This window comes from Alligator mississippiensis, chromosome 1 (assembly GCF_030867095.1).
Source record: "Alligator mississippiensis isolate rAllMis1 chromosome 1, rAllMis1, whole genome shotgun sequence".
NCBI lineage: Eukaryota > Metazoa > Chordata > Crocodylia > Alligatoridae > Alligator > Alligator mississippiensis.
The window spans coordinates 287607743-287627977 of record NC_081824.1 but is presented as its reverse complement, the minus strand read 5'-3'; the positions used below and the strand labels follow the sequence as shown (position 1 = coordinate 287627977).

Genomic DNA, 20235 nt, shown 5'->3' with positions numbered 1-20235 from the left:
CATATACCTCATTACAAAGACAAGAGCTGAGCATATTGTTCTTCAAGGACAGAGGGTAAATGTTTTTTTTTGTTTTGTTTTTGTTTTGCCTCTGGGCCCTGTCCATTTTAAATAGAAATAAAAATAATATACATGTACAAAACTCTCACGATATAACTTTAGAGAACAGAACGCTGACCAGCAAACACACAATGCAGTGAGTTGTTCGTTTTTTGAGGAATGAGAGGCATGTCACAGAGTATTTGCCTGAATTCACAGCCTAGCATGACAAATGAATGGGGCTGGGCATTCAGAGGGCTATGAAAGAGAAGATGGGCTTTTCTCTGTGGCTGGAAGGGACAGGAGTAGAAGCAACGGCCTCAAGCTGCAGCAGGGGAAATGCAGGTGGGAGACGAGGAGGAACTTTCTGACTCTGCAGGAGCTCGGGCTTGAGAACAGGCTTTTAGGGACATCTCCACCAGTGGAAGTTTTCAAGCGCGGGATAGTCAGAGGCTTGGCTGGGCTGCTTTAGTCGGGGGCCACCCTGCCTTGTGCAGGGGGCTGGACTAGACGACTTGGCCCTGCTTTCCGAAGACTCTGTGTGGCAGCTATAAGATCAGAGAAGGGGAAAACCCCGCAGCAGGGGGAGGGAAAGGCAGGACAGGGGGCCGGGCTGGGCTGGGGCAGACCCAGTGCCTGTGAGGAGCCCGCACAACACGGGGCTGCCTCGCGCTCCCCCACCGCCGGCTCTCATGGACATGGGCCAGCACCGCAGCTCCTGGGCCTTGCAGGTCAGTGGCTGGAGTCGGGGGAGGGAGCAGGAGGTAGCAGGGCCTAGAGCCGCCCCAGGTGGTATCTCCTGGTCCTTGTCTGTCCTAGGGGGCTCTTGGCACAGCCTTGCTTTAAAACTCAGCTGAAAATAATCCCTCCAACTTCCTCCTGCCACCACAGCTGTGCCCAGGTGGGCCAGGGAGCACAAGGGATGCTTGTGGGCATCTCTTTTCCTGCCCCAGCCCTGTGCGTGTGGGCAGTTTTTCCTGCCCTGGCCCTGTGCTGGAGGGCATCTCTTTTTCTGCCCCAGTACTGTGCTTGAGAAGGAGTGTGGGCTTGGGTTTAGTGGGCAGTGGGTCCAGGCAGGAGTTCCCAACCTGCTGAGACTGGAGGTACCCCCCCGGAACTGGCAGTCTCCACTTGGTTGGGGTTTGCAGTGGCCTCTGCAGAATATTATTGGGAACAAACCACACAGGAAGGTTGGATTGAAGACACAACAGTCTTCACTTGATTTTTTTTTTTTTTTTTTTTCACCTATGGAAGGACAAGAGGGCAGCTTCTCTGTTGCGAAGAGCTCAGAAAGCCCACAGTAGTTCAGCGTGGCTTTCCACATTGTGGATTCCCTACCTAGCCGACATCTCTGGGTTGGTTTTGTAAATTGTGCTTGCCCAACATGGTGTGGCACTCAGTGGCGCCCCTGAAAGGCTCTCAAGGCACCCCAGGGTGGTTAGGAATCACTGATTTAGGGTCTCACCTTGTACCTATTGGGAGCAGGAGCAGGCCTTTCATGCTGTTTGCTGTGCTCTGATAGGAGCTAATAGATGTATTACTATCAGGGTTGCCAACCCTGCAGGATTGCCCTGGAATTAGATATAAATTCCAGGAGACTGCTGAGACGTAACCTGGATATAAGTGGTAGGAGTAGAACATTCATTAAAATAAATATTAGATGTTGGATCTGACTAACATAGTAGTCCAGTGCGTTTTTAAAATGTAATAGTCATGTGCATTTGTCTTCCTAATGTAGAATCTACACACCATAACTGATCTACGCAACCATAGAGGCATGTTTGCGTTGTGTGGCATGTTGGTGTTGTCATGTGATGAAACCTCCTGGAATAGATTAAAACGGAGTTGGCAACCCTAGCTACCATGCCTTCTCAGTCCTGTTCTTGTTCAAGTAAAGGTAAAGCCTCAGTTAACTTTAATGGGAACAGGGTCAGCCCCTAGACACAGGCTGATCTGCTGCAGTGCCCCTCTCTTACCTGGTTCTCTGCATCTGCTGAAGTGGCCTATTTAATTATTCACTTGATCCAGTTTCTCCTTAGCTTTATTAATGAGCCACTTGCAGCACAGACTGAAATGTGTGAGAGAAGCAAATGCAACCTTTGCAAATTATTTGTGATTAAATACAACCTGGAACCTCAGCTAATGCCTTCCCAAGTCTCCATACAGACCCTGGTGTAGGCCTAGGCACATGGCTGTGTCTAAAGGAGGGTGTGGTTTTTATAAGCCTTGTATAGTTGAAGGACCACAAGCAGGAATATGCTGGAAGTGTTTGTGCAGAAGAGCAACAGCCATTTTGCCACAGTCCCACACAACTACCTTGAGAAGGTCTATATGGCACAATAAGGTAAAAAAAAAAAAAAAAGCCTAGCTGTCTATCTCCCGTGACCATATAGAAAAGGGGAGCTGCAGTAAGGGGAGACATTCACAAAGAATCTAGGGTAGGCCAGGAACCTGATTGCCACCTCCTTAGAGTAGGTTTGAATTTAGCCCAATAAATGGTCTATATACTGTGGCCCTCACTAAAAACTAGTGAAGCCTTATTCAGGCAAGTAGCTTTATGCATGTCCTTATATCCCACATCTGCTTCTTGAATCAATATATTTGAAATTGCCAACCTGAAAATCTCATGCTTAAATATGATAAAGTGTATACGTTTAGATTTAACTATATTTTATGACTCAACCATGGCTGATGTGACGTCCAGTAACCATGGCTGATGTATGTCCAATAACTTTGGCTATTCTGGTGTGGCAGAAGTTAATTATTGCTGATCATTTTAAATACTAAAATAAGTAAAAACTGTTCCTTGATTGAGAGGAGTGTGTGCAGGATGTTTGTAGAGGCTGCTTTCATACAAGAAAGCACACTGGTTTTTATTTGCTCTAGCACAGCAACAAGTGAACTAAATCTCTCAATCCCCTGGAATAAACATTGCAAAATGTTAAACCCCACAGCATCAGGTAGCTGTTCAAAGAATATCTGACACAGCTGTTCTTACATGTTGTTCATGTAATAACAATAACCTGCATGACATTTTAAAGCCATATATGAAAACACTCTGGCTGCCCCCACGCATTAGGGGCCTGACCTTCCTGTCTCAAGAAGCCCTGCTGAAGACCAGAAGGATTAAGGCAATGTAAATGAAGGTTTAATTTGCAGGTTCTGTGGTTGCACGAGGGCAAATGTCTCCCAATTAAACCCAAAGTTACACTTGCACAAACCCATTGTCTTCAAATTAAGTCCTCGTTGGGGCTGTACATCTGTAAGTGAGGAATCAGTTTGGTTTGTACAATCTTTTTACTGGGAATAATGTTTATATATATATGTGAACTTGAGTGGATTTCAGAGCCCACGCTGAGGTAATGACATTTAGCAAAACAGATCTGATGGGTAAACTGGGCAAAATTGTACCAAAAAATCAGTGAAAGACAACAAACATGAAGTCCTGCGATGATATTTTTGCAGAGTTACTTTTCAGGGTACAACTTGTTACTATTTGAGTCTTGGCATTTACTTTGGAGAGCTGGTTTGTTTCTTTAAACACTGATACCCCCCCTCCCCCCCCCGGATAATAGAAATATAGAGAAGTCAGCCTTTATTGTTTCTCTCACTAATGAAAGGATATTCGTTCTTTAATTTGCTATATTTCTTTGGTATTTGGGTTTGTGAGGGAGGGGAAGAGAGTTTTCTAGTCTTTCTTTTTCATGTATTTATCTTTCCTTAAAAGGTGGGGGATGAAGGTGGGGAGAGAGTAGAAAGATATTGTATCATTTTCCTTGTTGAAAATGTCCCTGGCACAGAAGTGCTCTAATGTAGGATAGAGCTAGGATTGCCAGTCCCTTCACTAAACTAGTATAAGGGGTGACCTGAGGATAGGGTCAAGCAAGGAAGAGCTGTTGCCAGGCTGCTGTACTCATGTTGTCCGTAACTCATAGAAAGTTCACTGGAAGGACATCACTAGCAGGTATAGATTAAATTAAGGTGCCCTAACTCATACACAGAATTGAGGATTGGCCAGGGAATCAGGAGACAGGATAAATATGCACCTTTATAAAGTAACAGGGAATCAGGGACACACAGGGTGTATCTACATGAGATGTTTACTGAGCAGTAGCCTATTAACACTGTGGAGTAGCATGCCAGTCAAAAATCATGGTAATAAGCTACTGTGCAGTGTTATTAAACTACTGCACAGTAACCATAACAAAAAACCCCATGTGCTGGCGCTTCTGCATAGTAACTGTAGTTAATGCACATTTTTAGTTTAGTACTTCATTAAGGAAGTGCTAAACTAAATGCACAGTAACTATTGCACATTAATGAGCTTGTAGACATGCCCACTGTCAGGTCCCAAGACAGCCTTACATATTCTTCTTTGTCCAGCACAAAATGCTAAGAAATAGAGAATCTGGTCCTAGGTCTTTCTTTGCACTGATGTTAAAATGATGATCTGTACTGTTGACATTTGACATAAAAAAAAACATGAGAGAGAGAATCCATATAGCCAACATGCACAGTATCAATAGACAGTGCACTTAAATCTGTACTCCTTACTCAAACTTAAACCAGTAGGAGTTTTGCTGGAGTGTAGATTACTGTGTCAGGTTAAGCATCAAATCATTTAAAAAAACTATTAGGTGACCTGTTTGCTTATAGCTGTGGTATAAAGAATTTTTGAAAAATGCTTGACTGCATTCATTCTATTTTTATTTAGCAGGAGATTGTTTTGCTCAATGTGATAATGACTGCAAATCTTACTGCTGTGATGGGACTACCCCCTACTGCTGTTCATATTATACCTACATTGGGAATGTCCTTTTGTAAGTATTATGACTCTTTGGAAAAAACTGAAGCTCTGTGTTTGTGGGCTTCCTGTAAAATCAGGCTGCTGGAAGCTGTGTTTGGTTAATAAACATATCAAGCATTTTCCTGCTGATAGCAATCTGGATGTTTGCATGAGATCTGAGTGTTACATGACAATAAAAATATTTATGTCCATATATTTACAAAAATAAAGAGCCAGATACTCAGTTTGTATAGCTTGAGGTAGCCTGCCTGCCTAGGGACAGAAGTTGCACATCAACTGGTTTGTGATCAGAAACTGGTTTAAACCTGTAACAGAACAGAAGTTCAGTGCACATAAATCAGTTTCAAAATGGCCAAAACTGGTTTAGTTGAATGTAGTTGAATGTAGTATCAGTCTTAACTGATTTGGGTCAAACTGGTTTATGCACCTTCTGTCCCAGACCCCTTCCTGGTTTAAGTTAAACCAGAGTCCTCCAGCAATCCAGCATGCTTTTCAGTGCTGGGCTGCGCTGTGCTCCAGACAGCAAAGCTGGCCCCACCCCTCTGCTCTTTAGCCAGAACAAGGGCAGAGCATGGCCACACACCAGCCGGCGTGGCCCCCTGAGGCAAAGGGAGCAGGGAGGGAACGTATTCCCCACTCCTTCCCCTCTCCCACTAGGGAACCACAGCCAGGGTCTGCCTGGCTGGGGGGGTAGCAGCCCCTGCTAGGCCCCCCATATACAGCCTGAAGCAAACTGTGGGGCTGAGCACATGAGTGCTGCTGGGCCTCGGGGGGCCAGGCCCTTCCCAGCAGGCTGCAGCTTAGGCTGAGGCTGCGGGGGTTGTGAGGCCAGATTGCTCCTGGCTCCCCACGTCCAGGCCAGGTGGGGCTGTCAAGGCCTGGCCTGGCAGCATGGGTGGGGGCTGGCTAGGTATCAGGCTGCCCGGGCCAGCTTCAAGTTTCCAGTGGGTCCTGAGCCTGGCAACTGCCCACCACATCCATTGCTGTGCCCCCTGTCCTGTGCAGCACCTGGCAGCAGCAGCCACATCACAAGCTACAAGCTTCCTGGAGCTCTGCAGGCTGTTCTGCCCCCCCTCACCTCCAGGTGCTGCTGCTGCAACTATAGCTACTGATACTCCTGCCCCTGCTGCTCTGTGCCATGCCACTCTGGGTAGGCAGGTGGAGGGAATGGATGGCAGCTGGAGCCAGAGATCCATGCACTGGGTAGAAGCTGCAGTGCTGAAGTTCCCCCCTCCCTGAGCAGCACTGCACAGGGCGTCAGCTGGAGCTGCAGCTGGAGGTGCAGCTGGAAGTGAGTGGAGCAGAACATCCCTGCCTACCCAAGCCAGCTTCCCCTCTCCTCCAACAGCTACTCCCCCCTCCCACTCCTGCCCCTGCTCCACCGCTCCAGGTGGCAGGTGAAGGCAGGGAGAGCTTCAGCCCAGTGGCTTCTGCCCAGCACAGGGAGCTCTGGCTCAAGTGCCAGCTGCCTTCCACCCACTGTGCCCATCCACAGGGGCTGCTTATCATTCCAGATGGGAAAAGTAGGTGGAAAGCAACTGAGAAACGGGGCCACTTAACACCCAGAGCAGCACAGTGCGGTGTGGCAGTGGCTGTGGCAGGTAGAGTCAAGGGGGATAGAACAGCCTGCCTGGCGCTGGCCACCCCACAGCTTGTGATGCAGCTGCAGCCACCAGGTGCTGCACAGGACAGGGTGTGGCAACAGATATGGCAGGAAGCTGCTGGGCTCAAGGCCTGCTGTTGCCTCCAAGCCACCCAGGCAGCCCATTACCCAGCCAGCCCAACCTGTGCTGCCAGGCTGGGCTGTCGTGGAGTTGCAGCCATTGGGGAGGGCCCTGCCCAGCTGGCTGCAGCTCCCTGACAGACCCACCCAGCCTGGGCATGGGGAGCCAGGTGCAATGTGGCCAAGCAGCCCCTGCAGACCCAACCCAAGCTGCAGCCTGCTGGGAAGGGCCCAGCCCCTGCAGCCCAACCCAGGCTGGCCCTGGCACATCCACTCTGAGCAGCACCCGCAGGCTGGCTTGGCTCAGTTCCACAGCCCTGGCCTCAGCCACAGCCCCAGCCCTGGGTGGATAGCAGGGCCATACTGGCCAGTTCTGGCCAAGCCCCCTGCCACCTAAGCAGGAGCAGCAGGAAAGCTGGGCAGACCTCAGCTGGGATCCCATGCCCACCTGGAGACAGGGGAGTTTAATTCCCCACCCCCTCCCCCAGGCTGGCCTCTTTGCATCTACCCTCAGCAGCACCCATGGGCCAGCTTGGCACAGCCCCAGCTATAGTCATGGCCCCAGTCCCAGGCAGATGTCAAGGCCATGCCAGCCAGCTGTGTCTGGGTTGCTGGTCATATGAGCAGCAAACAGGGGGAAAAGCTGGGCAGACCCTGGCTAGGTTCCTCATGCCTGTGTCTGAGAAGGGTGACAGAGGAGTTTAAAAGGCAGGGAGGGAGGGCTTCTCTAGTTCCCCCTGGCTTCTATCTTGAGCTACTGCAGGCATGTGCTTGCATTTCTGGAATCAAAAGGGAATGTCTGGTTGCTTGCAAATCAGTTCAATCTAAAACAAGTTAGACTAACCTGCAAAGATTGAATCATTTCAGGTTCCTGCTTTTTGAATGTCCGTCCCTAGCTCCTGGTGCCACTAGAGCTATGCTGAGTTATGAAGCTGAAGCTGTATGCCACACTCTTTAATTGTTTTGGGTTCTAAATGGAAACTTTACATTTCTTTGATTAAAAACTTTGATACAATAGCAAGATAAAACACATTATACAGGTGTATTTGATTTGTGAGTCTCACTGCAAGTTGGAATTTTCTTTCTGAGAACATTTTTACTGGTTGGGTGGGTGGACATTTTGTTTTGTTTTGTTTTTGCTTTTTTTTTTAAATGGTGCTGTGGCTTTACCTAGAATCAATAGTAGAGATTCTAGATTAGGGCAAGATGGACCTTTCATGTTGAATTTTGCATTTTAAGTTGTACTTGGCATAAAAAACTGCAGCAACTGACAGGCCTATTTGTTGCCTTCAGGTACATGGGCAGTTGCCCACTACATCACTAAAAGCTGCCACTTAGTGGGGCAGTGAGAGCTGAAGAGCATCAATTGATTCTGGGGGACAAAAACTGACAAAAGGGAATGTGCAGGTGGGTTAAAGGTTCAAAAAAAAGTGTAACATTGGGGGACACCAAGCAGAGCACCCCAGACAGCACCCACCGACTCTCAAAGGTGGCCAGAGAGCCAGCAGCTACTGCACGGTGGTGCTCTGCTCCGAGACAGGAATGGAGGAGACCCAGCAAAATGGCCCCACAGTCCCTGGGGACCCTCCCGGCCAGAGATTCCTTCCTGGTAAGATAGACAGCCAGCTTGGCCAGGGCCAGGAGGAGGTCCTAGGCCCTGAGGAGGTCCTGGTAAAAAGTCAGCAGCTCCCCCAAGTCCTACATGAGGCAGAATCCATGCATGTAGAATGCCAGTCATAGAAGAGCCCTCAGAGGTGGTGGAGGAAGGCGTGCCCCAACTGGCTGCATGTCATGTGGCTACCAGAACCATACAGGAGTCTCTGCAGGGCTTGAAGGCAGAAGGTCAGGACCTGGCTGTGGAGGCAAACCAGGCCCCCCACCCTCCCACAGAGGGAGGCTTAGGACCCCTGCAGGCACTCAGTGCTGTTCCAGCCAGAAAAACTCCAGTGCCCATCTGTGGAGCCTGGCCATGACCTCCAGGAGCACAGGCAGCATGTGGAAGTGGTTCCAGAGCATGGACAAGACCAGCTGGTTCAACACAAGTGTCTGCCTCTGAAGGGACAGGCACTGTAACAGGCCCACCCACACCCAGATCCACTCCGACACCCGCACCTCCAGCTGGTGCCAGCTCTCTTTCAGGGAGGGGTCAGCAGGGGACAGGTACACCCCCCCAATAGAACAGCAAGCCTGCACTCTAATGGATGCCATGGACCTGCATCTGACAGGAGGGAAAGGTTCATCAGGGGACAGGGATGCAGTGGACAATGAAAACCTAGGTTCAGAGAGCCATGAGTCATGCGCTGGATCAGTCCAGGTAAGCACTAAGGATCCTGATAGACATCAGGACAGGGGGGTACCACTGGGGGGCTTTAATGTCTCTACGCTGATATTAGAAGCATGGGGAACAAACAGAAGGAACTTGTACTCCTGCTTGCAAGCAGCAACTTCAACCTGGTTGGGCTAACTGAAACCCAGTGATACCCTACTCATGACTGGGCAGTAGGCATTGAAAGTTATACAGACGGGATAGAGTGGAGGAAAAAATTGGGGGGTGGGGAGTGTAGCTCTCTATGTTAAGGAACAATATACATCTTCTATAATCAAGATGGGATCAGAGGAGGGCCAAACTGAGGTACTGTGGGTTAGGTTACAAGGGGGTCGGGGGAAAAGGGACTTAGTAGTGGGAGCTTACCATAGACCACCACACCCGGAGGATGAGCTAGACCTGGAATTCTCTGGGCAGCCCTCAGAGATACTGTTGTCATGGGTGACCTAAACTACCCTGACATCTGCTGGGAGCAGCAGACAGCCAGAACTAATCACTCATGTAGCTTCTTAACCAGCATACAGGACCTCCAAGAGGTATATGATCCCACCAGGACTTGCTGGACTTGATGCTGCCTATGGGGGATGACCTGGTGGGCAATCTGCAGGTACAAGGTAACCTAGGGGGTAGTAACCATCAATTGATTGAATTCACTATGCAGCGAAGGGTGGGAAAAGTAACCAGCAGGCAGAAGTGCTAGACTTCAGAAAGGCTGATTTCATTGTGCTTAGGATATTAGTTAGTGGGCATTAAAGCTCAAGAGTATTGACAAAATGGGGGTCCAGGAAGGGTGGTCATTCCTCAAGGAAGCGATCCTTTGGGCACAGAAGGAGGCAATCCCACTGCATAGAAAAGGGGGCAAAGGGGCCAAGAAGCCCTCCTGGCTAAACAGGGAAATCCAGGAAAGCCTAAGGGCAAAAAAAGTGGCATACAGGCTGTGGAAGCAGGGGGTTGCTACCAAGGAGGAATATACCTCCTTGGCTCACACTTGCAGGGAGCCAGTTAGGAAGGCCAAAGCAGCATTAGAACTTAGGCTGGTGACAAAAATTAAGGACAACAAAAAGTCCTTCAGGTATGTAGGGAGCAAAAAGAAGGTGTAGGGAAGCATAGGACCCCTACAGATTAGACAAGGGCAGTGGATGACAGATAGGAGGGAGAAGGCAGAGCTCTTCAATGAGTCTTTTGCCTCTGTGTTCTTGAACTCGGATCTAGACAAATCTCCCAAATGCATTACTGACAGAAGCAGGAGAAACACCATCCCACTAATTGTCAGTGCCAACCTAGTAGAGACACTTGGAAGGGCTGGATGTGTTTGAATCAGCAGGACCAGATGAGCTCCATCCAAGGGCACTGAAAGAATTAGCCAGTGTCATAGTAGAGCCACTGGCACAAATGTATGAGCACTCGTGGTGCTCAGGTGAGGTCCCAGAGGACTGGAAAAGAGCCAATGTGGTCTCTATTTTCAAGAAGGGGAGGAAGGAGGATTTGGGTAACTATACACCGGTTAGTCTCACCTCTATCCTTGGAAACTCTTTAAAAAATTATCAAGGATCACATTTTTAGGAGTCTAGCAGGTAATATAATGCTGAAGGGCAACCAGCATGGGTTCATAGCAGGTAGATCCTGCCTGACTAACCTTGTTTCTTTCTATGACCAGGTCGCTATATACTTAGATACAGGAGTCAAGGTAGATGTCATCGACTTGGACTTTAAGAAGGCCTTCGACACAGTATCCCATCCTATTCTTATAAACAAATTGAATGGCTGTGCTATAGACAATTACACAGTCATGTGGGTGGCAAATTGGCTTAAGGGTCATACCCAGAGAGTGTTGGTGGATGGGTCAGTATCAACCTGGAAAGATGTGGGCAGTGGGGTCCCCCAAGGCTCAGTCCTTGGGCCGGTACTATTCAGTATCTTCATCAGTGATATGAATGAGGGCGTGGAAAGCACTCTGTCCAAATTCGCAGATGACACCAAACTATGGGGCAAAGCAAACACAGTGATGGGAAGAAACCAAATCCAGGCAGACCTGGACAGGTTAGAGAAGTGGGCAGAGAACAGGATGCAGTTCAACAAGGACAAGTGCAAGGTGCTGCACCTAGGGAGAAGGAATTACCAACACACCTATATGCTGGGGGAGGACCTTCTCAGCAGCACAGTGGCAGAAAGAGATCTTGGAGTCATTGTCGACTCCAAGATGAATATGAGTCATCAAGGTGACAAAGTAATTAGCAGAGCTAACCACGCTTGGTCATGCATTAGTAGGTGCATCACGAACAGGTCCAAGGAGATGATGCTTCTCCTCTATGTGACTTTGGTCAGGCTGCAGCTGAAGGACCACCCATGGGGATGCCAATTAACTAATTAATTCAGAGGGTCATTAATCTTCTGTGACCCACAGGTAGTCAGATTTGGGGCATTAAAATAAGTTAATTCCCCTGAGCATTGATCTACTGCCCAACCCCACTCAGAGTTAGGGAGAGTAGCTACACACTACAACACATGTAGGTTGAGCAATACAAGCTGTATTACACACCAAAACCTGCACAACAACTACGCAATGCAATATTCCCATAACATCCAAGCCACAACACAATAACATATACCTGACAAGACAATAACCTGATTCACATCCCAAACCCAATGTCCCTGGTCACACAACCAATCAAGTACACATTACAGTGAGCTTCGGTCACTATGCAGTTAACTGCTATACAACTTCACAGACAACCCAGAAACCACAGATGACAGGCAAGAAGATACTAAGCCTAGTCAGCAGGAGAAACCCTCTGACAGTCCCTGAGGATTTCTAGCTTTTCCCTGCTTAGGTACTCAGCACCTCAAATAGGAAAAGAATGATACTTTACCCAACTGCAGCTTCCACAGCTGAAGCCCAAAGGAAAGAACATGAGGCAGGTAAGCCTCAGTGAGCTCGATCCCAGCAACCAGGTCACAGCAAGGAATCTGCACTCGACCAGCTCCCATGCCCTGAGAGCCCAGAGTCAGAACTGAGTCAGCCAGAGTGAGAGCAGTGCTCCTGCTGGCTGCTCTGGACAGGACTTACAGCCTTCTAATCATACCACCTATCACTCACCGAATGGTCCAATCATCGTTCTTTGTGCAATACCCAATCAAATTCAAACCTGGGCAATACTTAAAAGGACCAATCAATTCAAACTATATCAAACCAATACAAGCAACATTATCATAACTGCTTTATTGACATATCAACATTGATAAACAGTTGCATTACCATTATACACTGTGCATGCAGACTTTAAAAGTAGGTCATAACTTCATCAAGGTTGAGAATTCAAATCCTCTAGAAACTTCTCACCTCTAGTCATATGGCGCATGCATGGACTTTTACTGTTCTACACAGCTGGAATACTGCATCCAGTTCTGAGCACCATAATTCAAGAGGGATGTGGACAACCTTGAGAGGGTCCAGAGGAGGACCACTCATATGGTTAGAGGCCTGCAAGGAAGGCCCTTTGAGGAAAGGCTGAGGGACCTGGATCTTTTCAGCCTCCACAAGAGAAGGCTAAGGGAGGATCTTGTAGCGGTATACAAATTCACTGGGGGGGGGCGGCACAGCAGGGAATAGGTGATAATTTGTTTACCAGGGCACCCCTTCAAATAACCAGAAACAATGGCCACAAACTGACAGAGAGCAGATTTAGGTTGGACATCAAAAAGAACTTCTTCACAGTAAGGGTTGCCAGAATCTGGAACAAGCTTCCAAGGGAGGTGGTGATATCCTCTACCTTGGGGATCTTCAAGAAGAGACTGGACAAGCACCTGGCTGGGGTCAAATGACCCCAGCACTTTTTCCTGCCACTGGCAGGGGGTCAGACTCAATGATCCATTGAGGTCCTTTCCAACCCTAGCATCTATGAATCTATGAAAGAAAATTCATATTCAGCAAAAAATGCCAGGGATTATTTCTTCATTCTGCCTGTGTATACTCCAGTCAGGCACAATCCAACAGTTAGATAAATTGACAGAGACCATGGCACCTATATGGAAACCTGCTGAAGTCAGCTGGGTCCTTGTTTATGCACAGGTCCACAGTAGTAGGTGACTGTAGGTTTCAGGGTTTATATTCAGTGACAGCCAATGAATTGACATATGCCATTGTAGGTATTCTGTAAAATGCTGAACTTCAGCAATGATTGCTATTTAACTTTTAGAATGCAACCTAAGGCATAATTTTGTTACATACTGTTGATCAAACCAGCATACCGAGGAGAAGTATAGCACATTTTTATAGAAGCTGATTATATTATATGCTTCATTTGGGTCTTAGTACCTCGGGAGTATATCAGTTTTCCATACAGCATATTTCATCACAGTTGGAAGGAACAGACACTCTGGTATTTCAATGTAAGTATGACCTCAATCCTTTGTGCCAAATCAGAAATTTTTTGGACTAAAGTAAATAATCTTAGAATAGACTGTCAGATGCCTTTCCTCTGGAGATAGAAGTGCATGTATCTAAGATTTCTTGCTTTTGTTTGGGAATTAGAAAAAGTATTTTCTCCCACCTAGAGAATAATGTTTCAGTATTTTTTTTTTCCTATGCAGTGAAAACTTCTTTGTAAGGCAACTTCCTCATTTGTACCTAGAGAAAAATGGCAGTGTTTCTGAAACAGCTCAAATATACCTGTCTTGTGTAGAGTTGTAGAAAAGATAGCTAGGAATATTATATTCTCAGAAATAACCTTGCTATAACTGGGCAGGGCTGCAAAACTGTTTTCATCTCCTGCATTACCCATTAGCAAAAGAGATAAGTGTCCATGCAGATGGCAATGTCTTGCACTGGGCTTTGGGAAGGGTTAATGAAATGAGTCTTTGGAATGCTTCCAGATAATGCTGGCAGGGGAGAGGAGATCTTCAGTTAACAGCATCTTGAAATGGAAGTCAACATTTTTCAGGGGTGTTCATATCCAGTGGGGGTATAAATGGTTAAATGACAATTACATTTATACTGTTTCCTGTTTAGTGTTTAGTGAGCTCCAACAAAGGCCCAGCCCCAGCCCCTTATGTCTTTGCTATGCTCCTGGAAGTGCATAGGTCCTAGGCCATGGTGGGAATTGAGCTGCAGGCAGGGGGTGGTAGGCACAGCACCTGAGCACAGGATCTGGGCATAGGAGAGGTTCCACTGCCCTAGCTCCATCCATAGTCCCAGCCCTTGCCCATGGGGGCAAGGGGAAGCTGGGGCTCTCCAGCTGGACAGTGCCCCCTAGTGGCTCAGCCACCCAACTACCCTCTGCCTGAGGCTTGCTCCCTACCAGCAGCCTGGGATCCATGCAGTGCCAGGAACATAATGAACACATAAGGGGCCAGGGCTGGGCTTTTCCTGCCAGAGGTCACTAAACTAGGTATGAACTATTGGCTAACCATTTAACTGATATAATTGTAAGAGGTTAAGCAGATAATATTTTAAGCTATACTTGCATCCCTAATATCCAGTATGGCTAGTAGCAACTGTGCAATGGACAGGTATCTGGATATGACTCAGACCGGAGAGTTGCAGTAGCACTGGATGGCTTTGTGCATATTTGTGAATTTTTGCATTCAAATGACACTTTAAAAGTAGGAGTGCACAGATAAAGATTCTCTGGGCTGATACCAATGGCCAATTATTAATGAGCCATATTGGCTGATACCAATTTGATTGCTGATATGCAGCCCAGCAGCTTGGAGAGCAGTGCCTGGCTGGTAAGTCTGTTGTGGTGAAGGGATGGGGGGAAGGAAAGGGTGCATGGGGGGCAGAACAAGGTCCCCACAGTGAGGCAGGGAGTGGGGCTGGAACAGGGGAATGTGCTGCACTGGCAGGGTGGGGTGGGGTGGGGCACAGGACAGAGCTGACAGCTTGTCTGGGGGCACACAAAGTGGAGAGGCAGCTCCTGGCAGCTGCATACACCCCCCAAGGGAGGCATGGGGGGCATGTCCCCTCTGGATCTGTGCTTGGGGTGGGCTGGGGACAGAGGCAGTACCGGGCTCTTCCTGCCGGGGAGGGGGGGGTTGGGCTGGGGCTGCACTCAGGGCAGGCAGTGGCAGCACTGGGAGGTTGCATTCAGGGGTGCTACAGTGAATTTTGGGATGACTGTAGCCCACCCCATAACCTCCCTCTCAATGCTGCCACTGCCCACACTGAGTGCAGCCCCGGCCCAATCCCCCTCACCAGGAAGATTCCGGTACTGCCCCCAGCCCCAGCCTGCAGCAGCAGCCTGCCCTTAGCCCATGCACAAATCCCGGGGACACTTGCCGCCCATGCCTTCCCTGGAGGTGCATGCAATGGCAGGAGCCAAGCCCCCCAAATGAGCCATTCGTGGCTCCATCCCACTCCCTGCCCTGGCTGAGCAGCACCTGCCCCCACCCCTGCTGCAGCCCCAGCCCCCACCCCACTCCCTCCCTCACCACAGAGGCCTCGATCAGCCCCCTCTATGCCCCTTCCCCCCAACAGACTTACCAGATGGATGTTGCGCTCCACAGTGTTGGGCTGCATCCTTGGCCATGTACGTGCTGCAGCTGTGCCCATGCATGTAGCATTTTTCAGTGATGTTATCAGCCACATCATCCAAAAAAAGCTGGCTGCCAATACTATCAATTTTCCTTTTATTGGTGTTGATAAGATATGGACCAATTATCAGTGCACCTGTATTTACAAGTTGCGATCATCACTGCATTTCTGTGTAGTAGGCATAAATGTGATCATTTCCATTTTTACAGTGAGGTGGTAAGATTCATTGACTCTAAGGCCAGGATGCTGCTAATTTTTCTAAGAGACTGAATTGAAGGATCTCTTTAGAAAGATACCTAGTGTCATTTTAAAGACTCTAAGCCGCTACCTCTTGATAAACTGTTCCCTTGTTTATTTACCCATATGTCTACAAAATTGCATTTGTTTCAAGATTAATAGGTTATAATTTTAACTTCTAACCATTGGATCTTCTAATCCCTCTGCCTGCCTGCCTGCCTGTTGGAAAATCCTCTCAATAATGGATATATATCTCTCATTATTACACTTATTTTTTGGCCCATGAATCATTTCTGTGGCCCTTTTCACTCTACAGTATTTCTTGAAAGTGAATATCAAAATCAGACATAGTCGTCTAATCGCAGTCTCCCCAATGCCATGTACAAAGACAAGTCCAAATTCCTGATTCTACTTTTAATTTCCCTTTGTATATATCCAAGCATTAAGTAATTGTCCCTTTATTAACTTCCCCATTTATGATGAATGAAAAGCCATTCAGCTACGGTAGTGAGACTTACACCCAGAAAAATTATGTCTCTGCTACTGAGATGGAAGTTGACAGAACCATCCAGGCTTCTCTTTCCATGGTAGGTATACTGCAGAACCAAAAATCTTCCTTTGTGCAGCACTTGCCTAACCAATCAGCTGTTTATCTTCACTACTTTTGACCTGTTGTCTTGTCTTGTCTAAGGAACAGAAAGTATAGGTAAGAAGATCAACTGTTTTTTTTTTCTGCTTTAGCCCCTTTCTGAAGTCCTCATGGCTATGTGGAGCAGTGCAGTACGTTTGGTGTCAGCAAGGATAAATACAAAGGGTGTCTTTTCAGCCAACCTTGGAATTTTGTCTGTTCTGGTGATGACAGCCTTTGCCTTCCCTCTTGGAAGGAAATGAATTGTCCTGCCTTCTAGAATCCCTAATAAAAATACCAATGTTAGTCTGAAGTCAGGCATAAGGTTGGGATAGGTAGCACCATAGACATTAACTGGTTCTGTGAAGCATAAGCTTCCAAGGCTATTTAAAGGCTAAGTCTACACTTCAATGTTTTGTCTACATAGCTTTATTGTTCAGGGATGTAAAAGTATGTGGTCACTGACCGATAGCTTTGCTGGCAAATGTCCCTCATATAGTGCCAGAATAGCTTATGGCAGTGATTTTCAACCTATAGTCCGCAGACCCCTGGGAGTTTGCAGACTGTGTCTAAGAGGTCCGTGAAAGATTACTATGAACAATCAAAAGTACTTACAATACAAAGGGATCCACACCTCCATTCAAAAGTTTTTAGGGGTCCACAAATAAAAAAAGTTTGAAAACCACTGGCTTTATGGTGTTTGGGAGGAGGCTGTAGTAAGCAGGGATCCTTTAAAGGGCTGAGAGGGAACCTGAGGAGGCCATTCACAGGCAGGGGCACCATGCACAAGTGCATGTGCGCACATGTGCACACACATGGCAGCCAGGCAGCCTGGTAGAAAGCAGCCTCTGCAGATCCCTGCAGGTAAGTCTATGCAGGGCAGGCCATAGGCAATGCCTCAGGGGGCTGGGAGGGGGCCTAGGCAACATGTTGGGGAGTGGAAGTGGCCCATGCCCCCTCAGATTTCTGTGCCTACAGCAGACACAGGGCTGTAGCCTGGCCAGAGCAGCACAGACAGGAGCCACCTCCATGGCCCAGTGGGCTGGATGCGGTGCAGGAAGGTGGAGTGGGGCAGTGAGACTTGTTTCCACTGTCATCACTGGGATCCCCACACCATCCGTGCCACCAGCAGCTGAGAAGTAACAGACCAGGGGGGCGTGCTGCCTCATTTCCCTCCACTGCCAGTCACTCACATGCCAGGCTGTGGCTCTACCCCAGTGCCATTGCCCAGGCACTGCTGCCACTCCCCACAGGCTACAGTTCTACCCCAGGGGGGAGGTGGTGTTTTCCCAAAATAAGCTATTATCACTCTAGGAGTGCTTTGCTGCTATGCTATTTTAGACTGACAAAGCATTGCTAATGTAGACCTGGATTAGGAAAGAAAGGTTAAGTGGAGAAATGAAAAAATAATGGAGGACAAATATGGAATATTTTTTCTAAAAGATGGTATGGAATAAGCCAGCATAATTTTTTAATGAATGGTATTAAACCAACGCCAAGTCCTCTCAAGAAAATGAGAGGATTGTGACTATAGGTTTCAGTGTCCCCATAGGCCATTTCTGAATTTCCAGAATAATTACAAGAAGCCAATGACAAATATTCATCCTTAGTGTGATCTGCTTCTATTTTTAAGGATATTTTTACAAGGAAAAAGTATTGGAACTTCTGCTTAAAAACAGAAAAGAAGATGAAAGCTGAGATGTTTCAGGCCTTAGAACTAGTGAGGACAGTACCACAAACTTGACAAGCCCTGTGGCAAGCTTTGCACAGACATCAGTCAAGCCACTCTTGTTTGTGGATGTAGCTTAAATCATACCTTTTGTTGTGAAGGTTGTATGGTTCCTTGGTAAAACATTTTCAGTCTAATTTATTTTGAGGCCTATTTAAACTGAAAAAAATGCAACACGCACTAGATATTTCAAGAAAATGGAAAACAGGATACATTTTTAAAAAAACTCTTTAAAAAGCTTATTTCATTTAAGATTGTTAACATGGATTTGCAGAAGAACAGGCTGAACAGAATGGTGGCAATGACAGTCTGTTAAGTAGGAAAACATCAGGTGCTATTTACATGAATTTTGGGGAAAAGGTTTTGTTAAAGATGGGGGGGTTGCATATTGTGATGAAGGAAGGCAGAGGGACAGAGAAAGTGGGAGGGAAAGAGTCAGAAAACATGATCTAAATAAAATTATTTTGCATATTCCAGCCTGCAAAACTGCAGGGGTGGGGTATGCATAGAATCTGTGAGCGCAGCATGTGGATTCAGGTTCTTGATATCAAAGAGTTCCATTCTGAAACATTATGTACATGAGGAAGGGGCAGCATAGTTCTGTTCAATTGGTAATCTAGAATAGGAAGTGTGCATTAAGCTAATTCATGGATATTGATAATGGAGGTTTGGACAGATAGTCAGAGGGAGAGTATACCAAAATTGAGAATTACTCAATGGGGGATATGGGTGGAAACATTGTTTTAATGCAGTTCCCAATAACTAACACATAATAATACTTAGAATTCATGATGCATTCCAAGGAATGAAACCTGGGCCTTCTCTGGACCATAAACTCCAGCAAGAGTGGCACCTTCAAACATTCAGTAATGCACCTTCAAAATGCTGTAGTGCTCCATGACCAGAAGCACTGTAAGGTTCATGCACTGCATGGGCATAACTATTGTTTCTCACCAGGACACAGAACAAAAAAGTGCGTTTGTGGGCACTGCTTATGAAGTTTGTAGAAACATGAACTTAAAAATCTTTATTGATTTATTTAGCATATGTGGTTTCAGCATATTGTTTCAGCCATCTTAAGGTGATGTCATCTCCAGTATGAAAAGCCTGAAGACCACCAGGTAGCATTGAAAATGGATGCGAGTCAACAACGTGGGACATGGCTTGAATTTGTCCACAGCATTTTTTGCCATTGTGAAGGCCTCACTGGTACAGGTTTGAGCAGTTCAAAAATGGTTGAGAAGTGCCAAATAATGGCAAAATAATGGCCAATAAAATCCTGGTTGACTGGATCTCTGGTAGATCCAGAGATGATGTGGTGATTGATTGGTGCTTGTACTGACCATTCTTCATGGCATTGAGTAAGTAAGGAAAAGTCAAAGAATTTTGAAAAGGTGGACCATATTGGGCATCTGGAAGGGAGCCAAGCTATTGTTGGGTGGAATATGTCCCAGTGCCCTGGCAGTGTAGAATTATCACAAAGCCTGGCTAGTAAGTTGGCTTCAGTATTTGTGTGGTGGAGATGAGGAGGAGCAATGCTACTGAGGACTGAGAACCATGGGAGTGGAATGGGGAGAAGTGTGCCTGACACAAGATGCAGTATAGCATGCAGTTGGGTGTCTACTAGTTTGCTGTGTGACTGATGACCTGGCTCATACAGAGGCAACTGAATAACTGTGCAAGAGCAGAAATCTTTAAACGTTCCACACTAAATGCTAAGCAGCCTATGGCTCAGGGATAGATTTATATATGGTACTTCAGTCTTAGAATTATATTTAAAACAAAACCAAACCTTTTATTTAAATCAAGGGGACATTCTGAAAAGTTCACATGATTACAAGCACTTTTAATGAAGTATAAAGTCAATTTCAGATTTGTGTGCATTAGATCTATGCTTATGAAGTGATGTTTAATTGCGGGCCCTAGGTCTGCTAAATCAAATGTTTTCCTTTAATTTTAAGTCTGGTCAGAAGTTTCCCTTGGATGAATTGGCATGGTGGAGCTTGAACCATGAGGTCAAGAGAAGAGCCTGATGCTGTTTGTATGGAATATTTGGGGATCTGGTATAAAGATGCCAAAGACAGAGAGAAAAGGTCAGTTCCATGGAGCAGTAGTTCTCTAGTGTTTCAAACTCAGGCTTTTCTTTCTTATTTCCAGCACTGCAGAAGAGATATATGTACTCATTTTGGTAGAGGGCTCAATACTGTTCTCAAC

General features: G+C 46.9%; 1 protein-coding gene across 1 annotated transcript in view; it reads left to right on the top strand.

The window, feature by feature from the left end:
- The first annotated feature begins 280 nt into the window (after nt 1–280).
- CYYR1 (cysteine and tyrosine rich 1) overlaps nt 281–20235 on the top strand; it is a 90435-nt gene continuing 70480 nt past the window's right edge. Inside the window, exons 1-3 of the mRNA XM_059724339.1 lie at nt 281–384; nt 1778–1936; nt 4757–4859. Of these exons, the coding sequence (XP_059580322.1) occupies nt 1903–1936; nt 4757–4859 (137 nt within the window). The 5' untranslated portion in view covers nt 281–384; nt 1778–1902. The remainder of the gene's footprint in view (nt 385–1777; nt 1937–4756; nt 4860–20235) is intronic.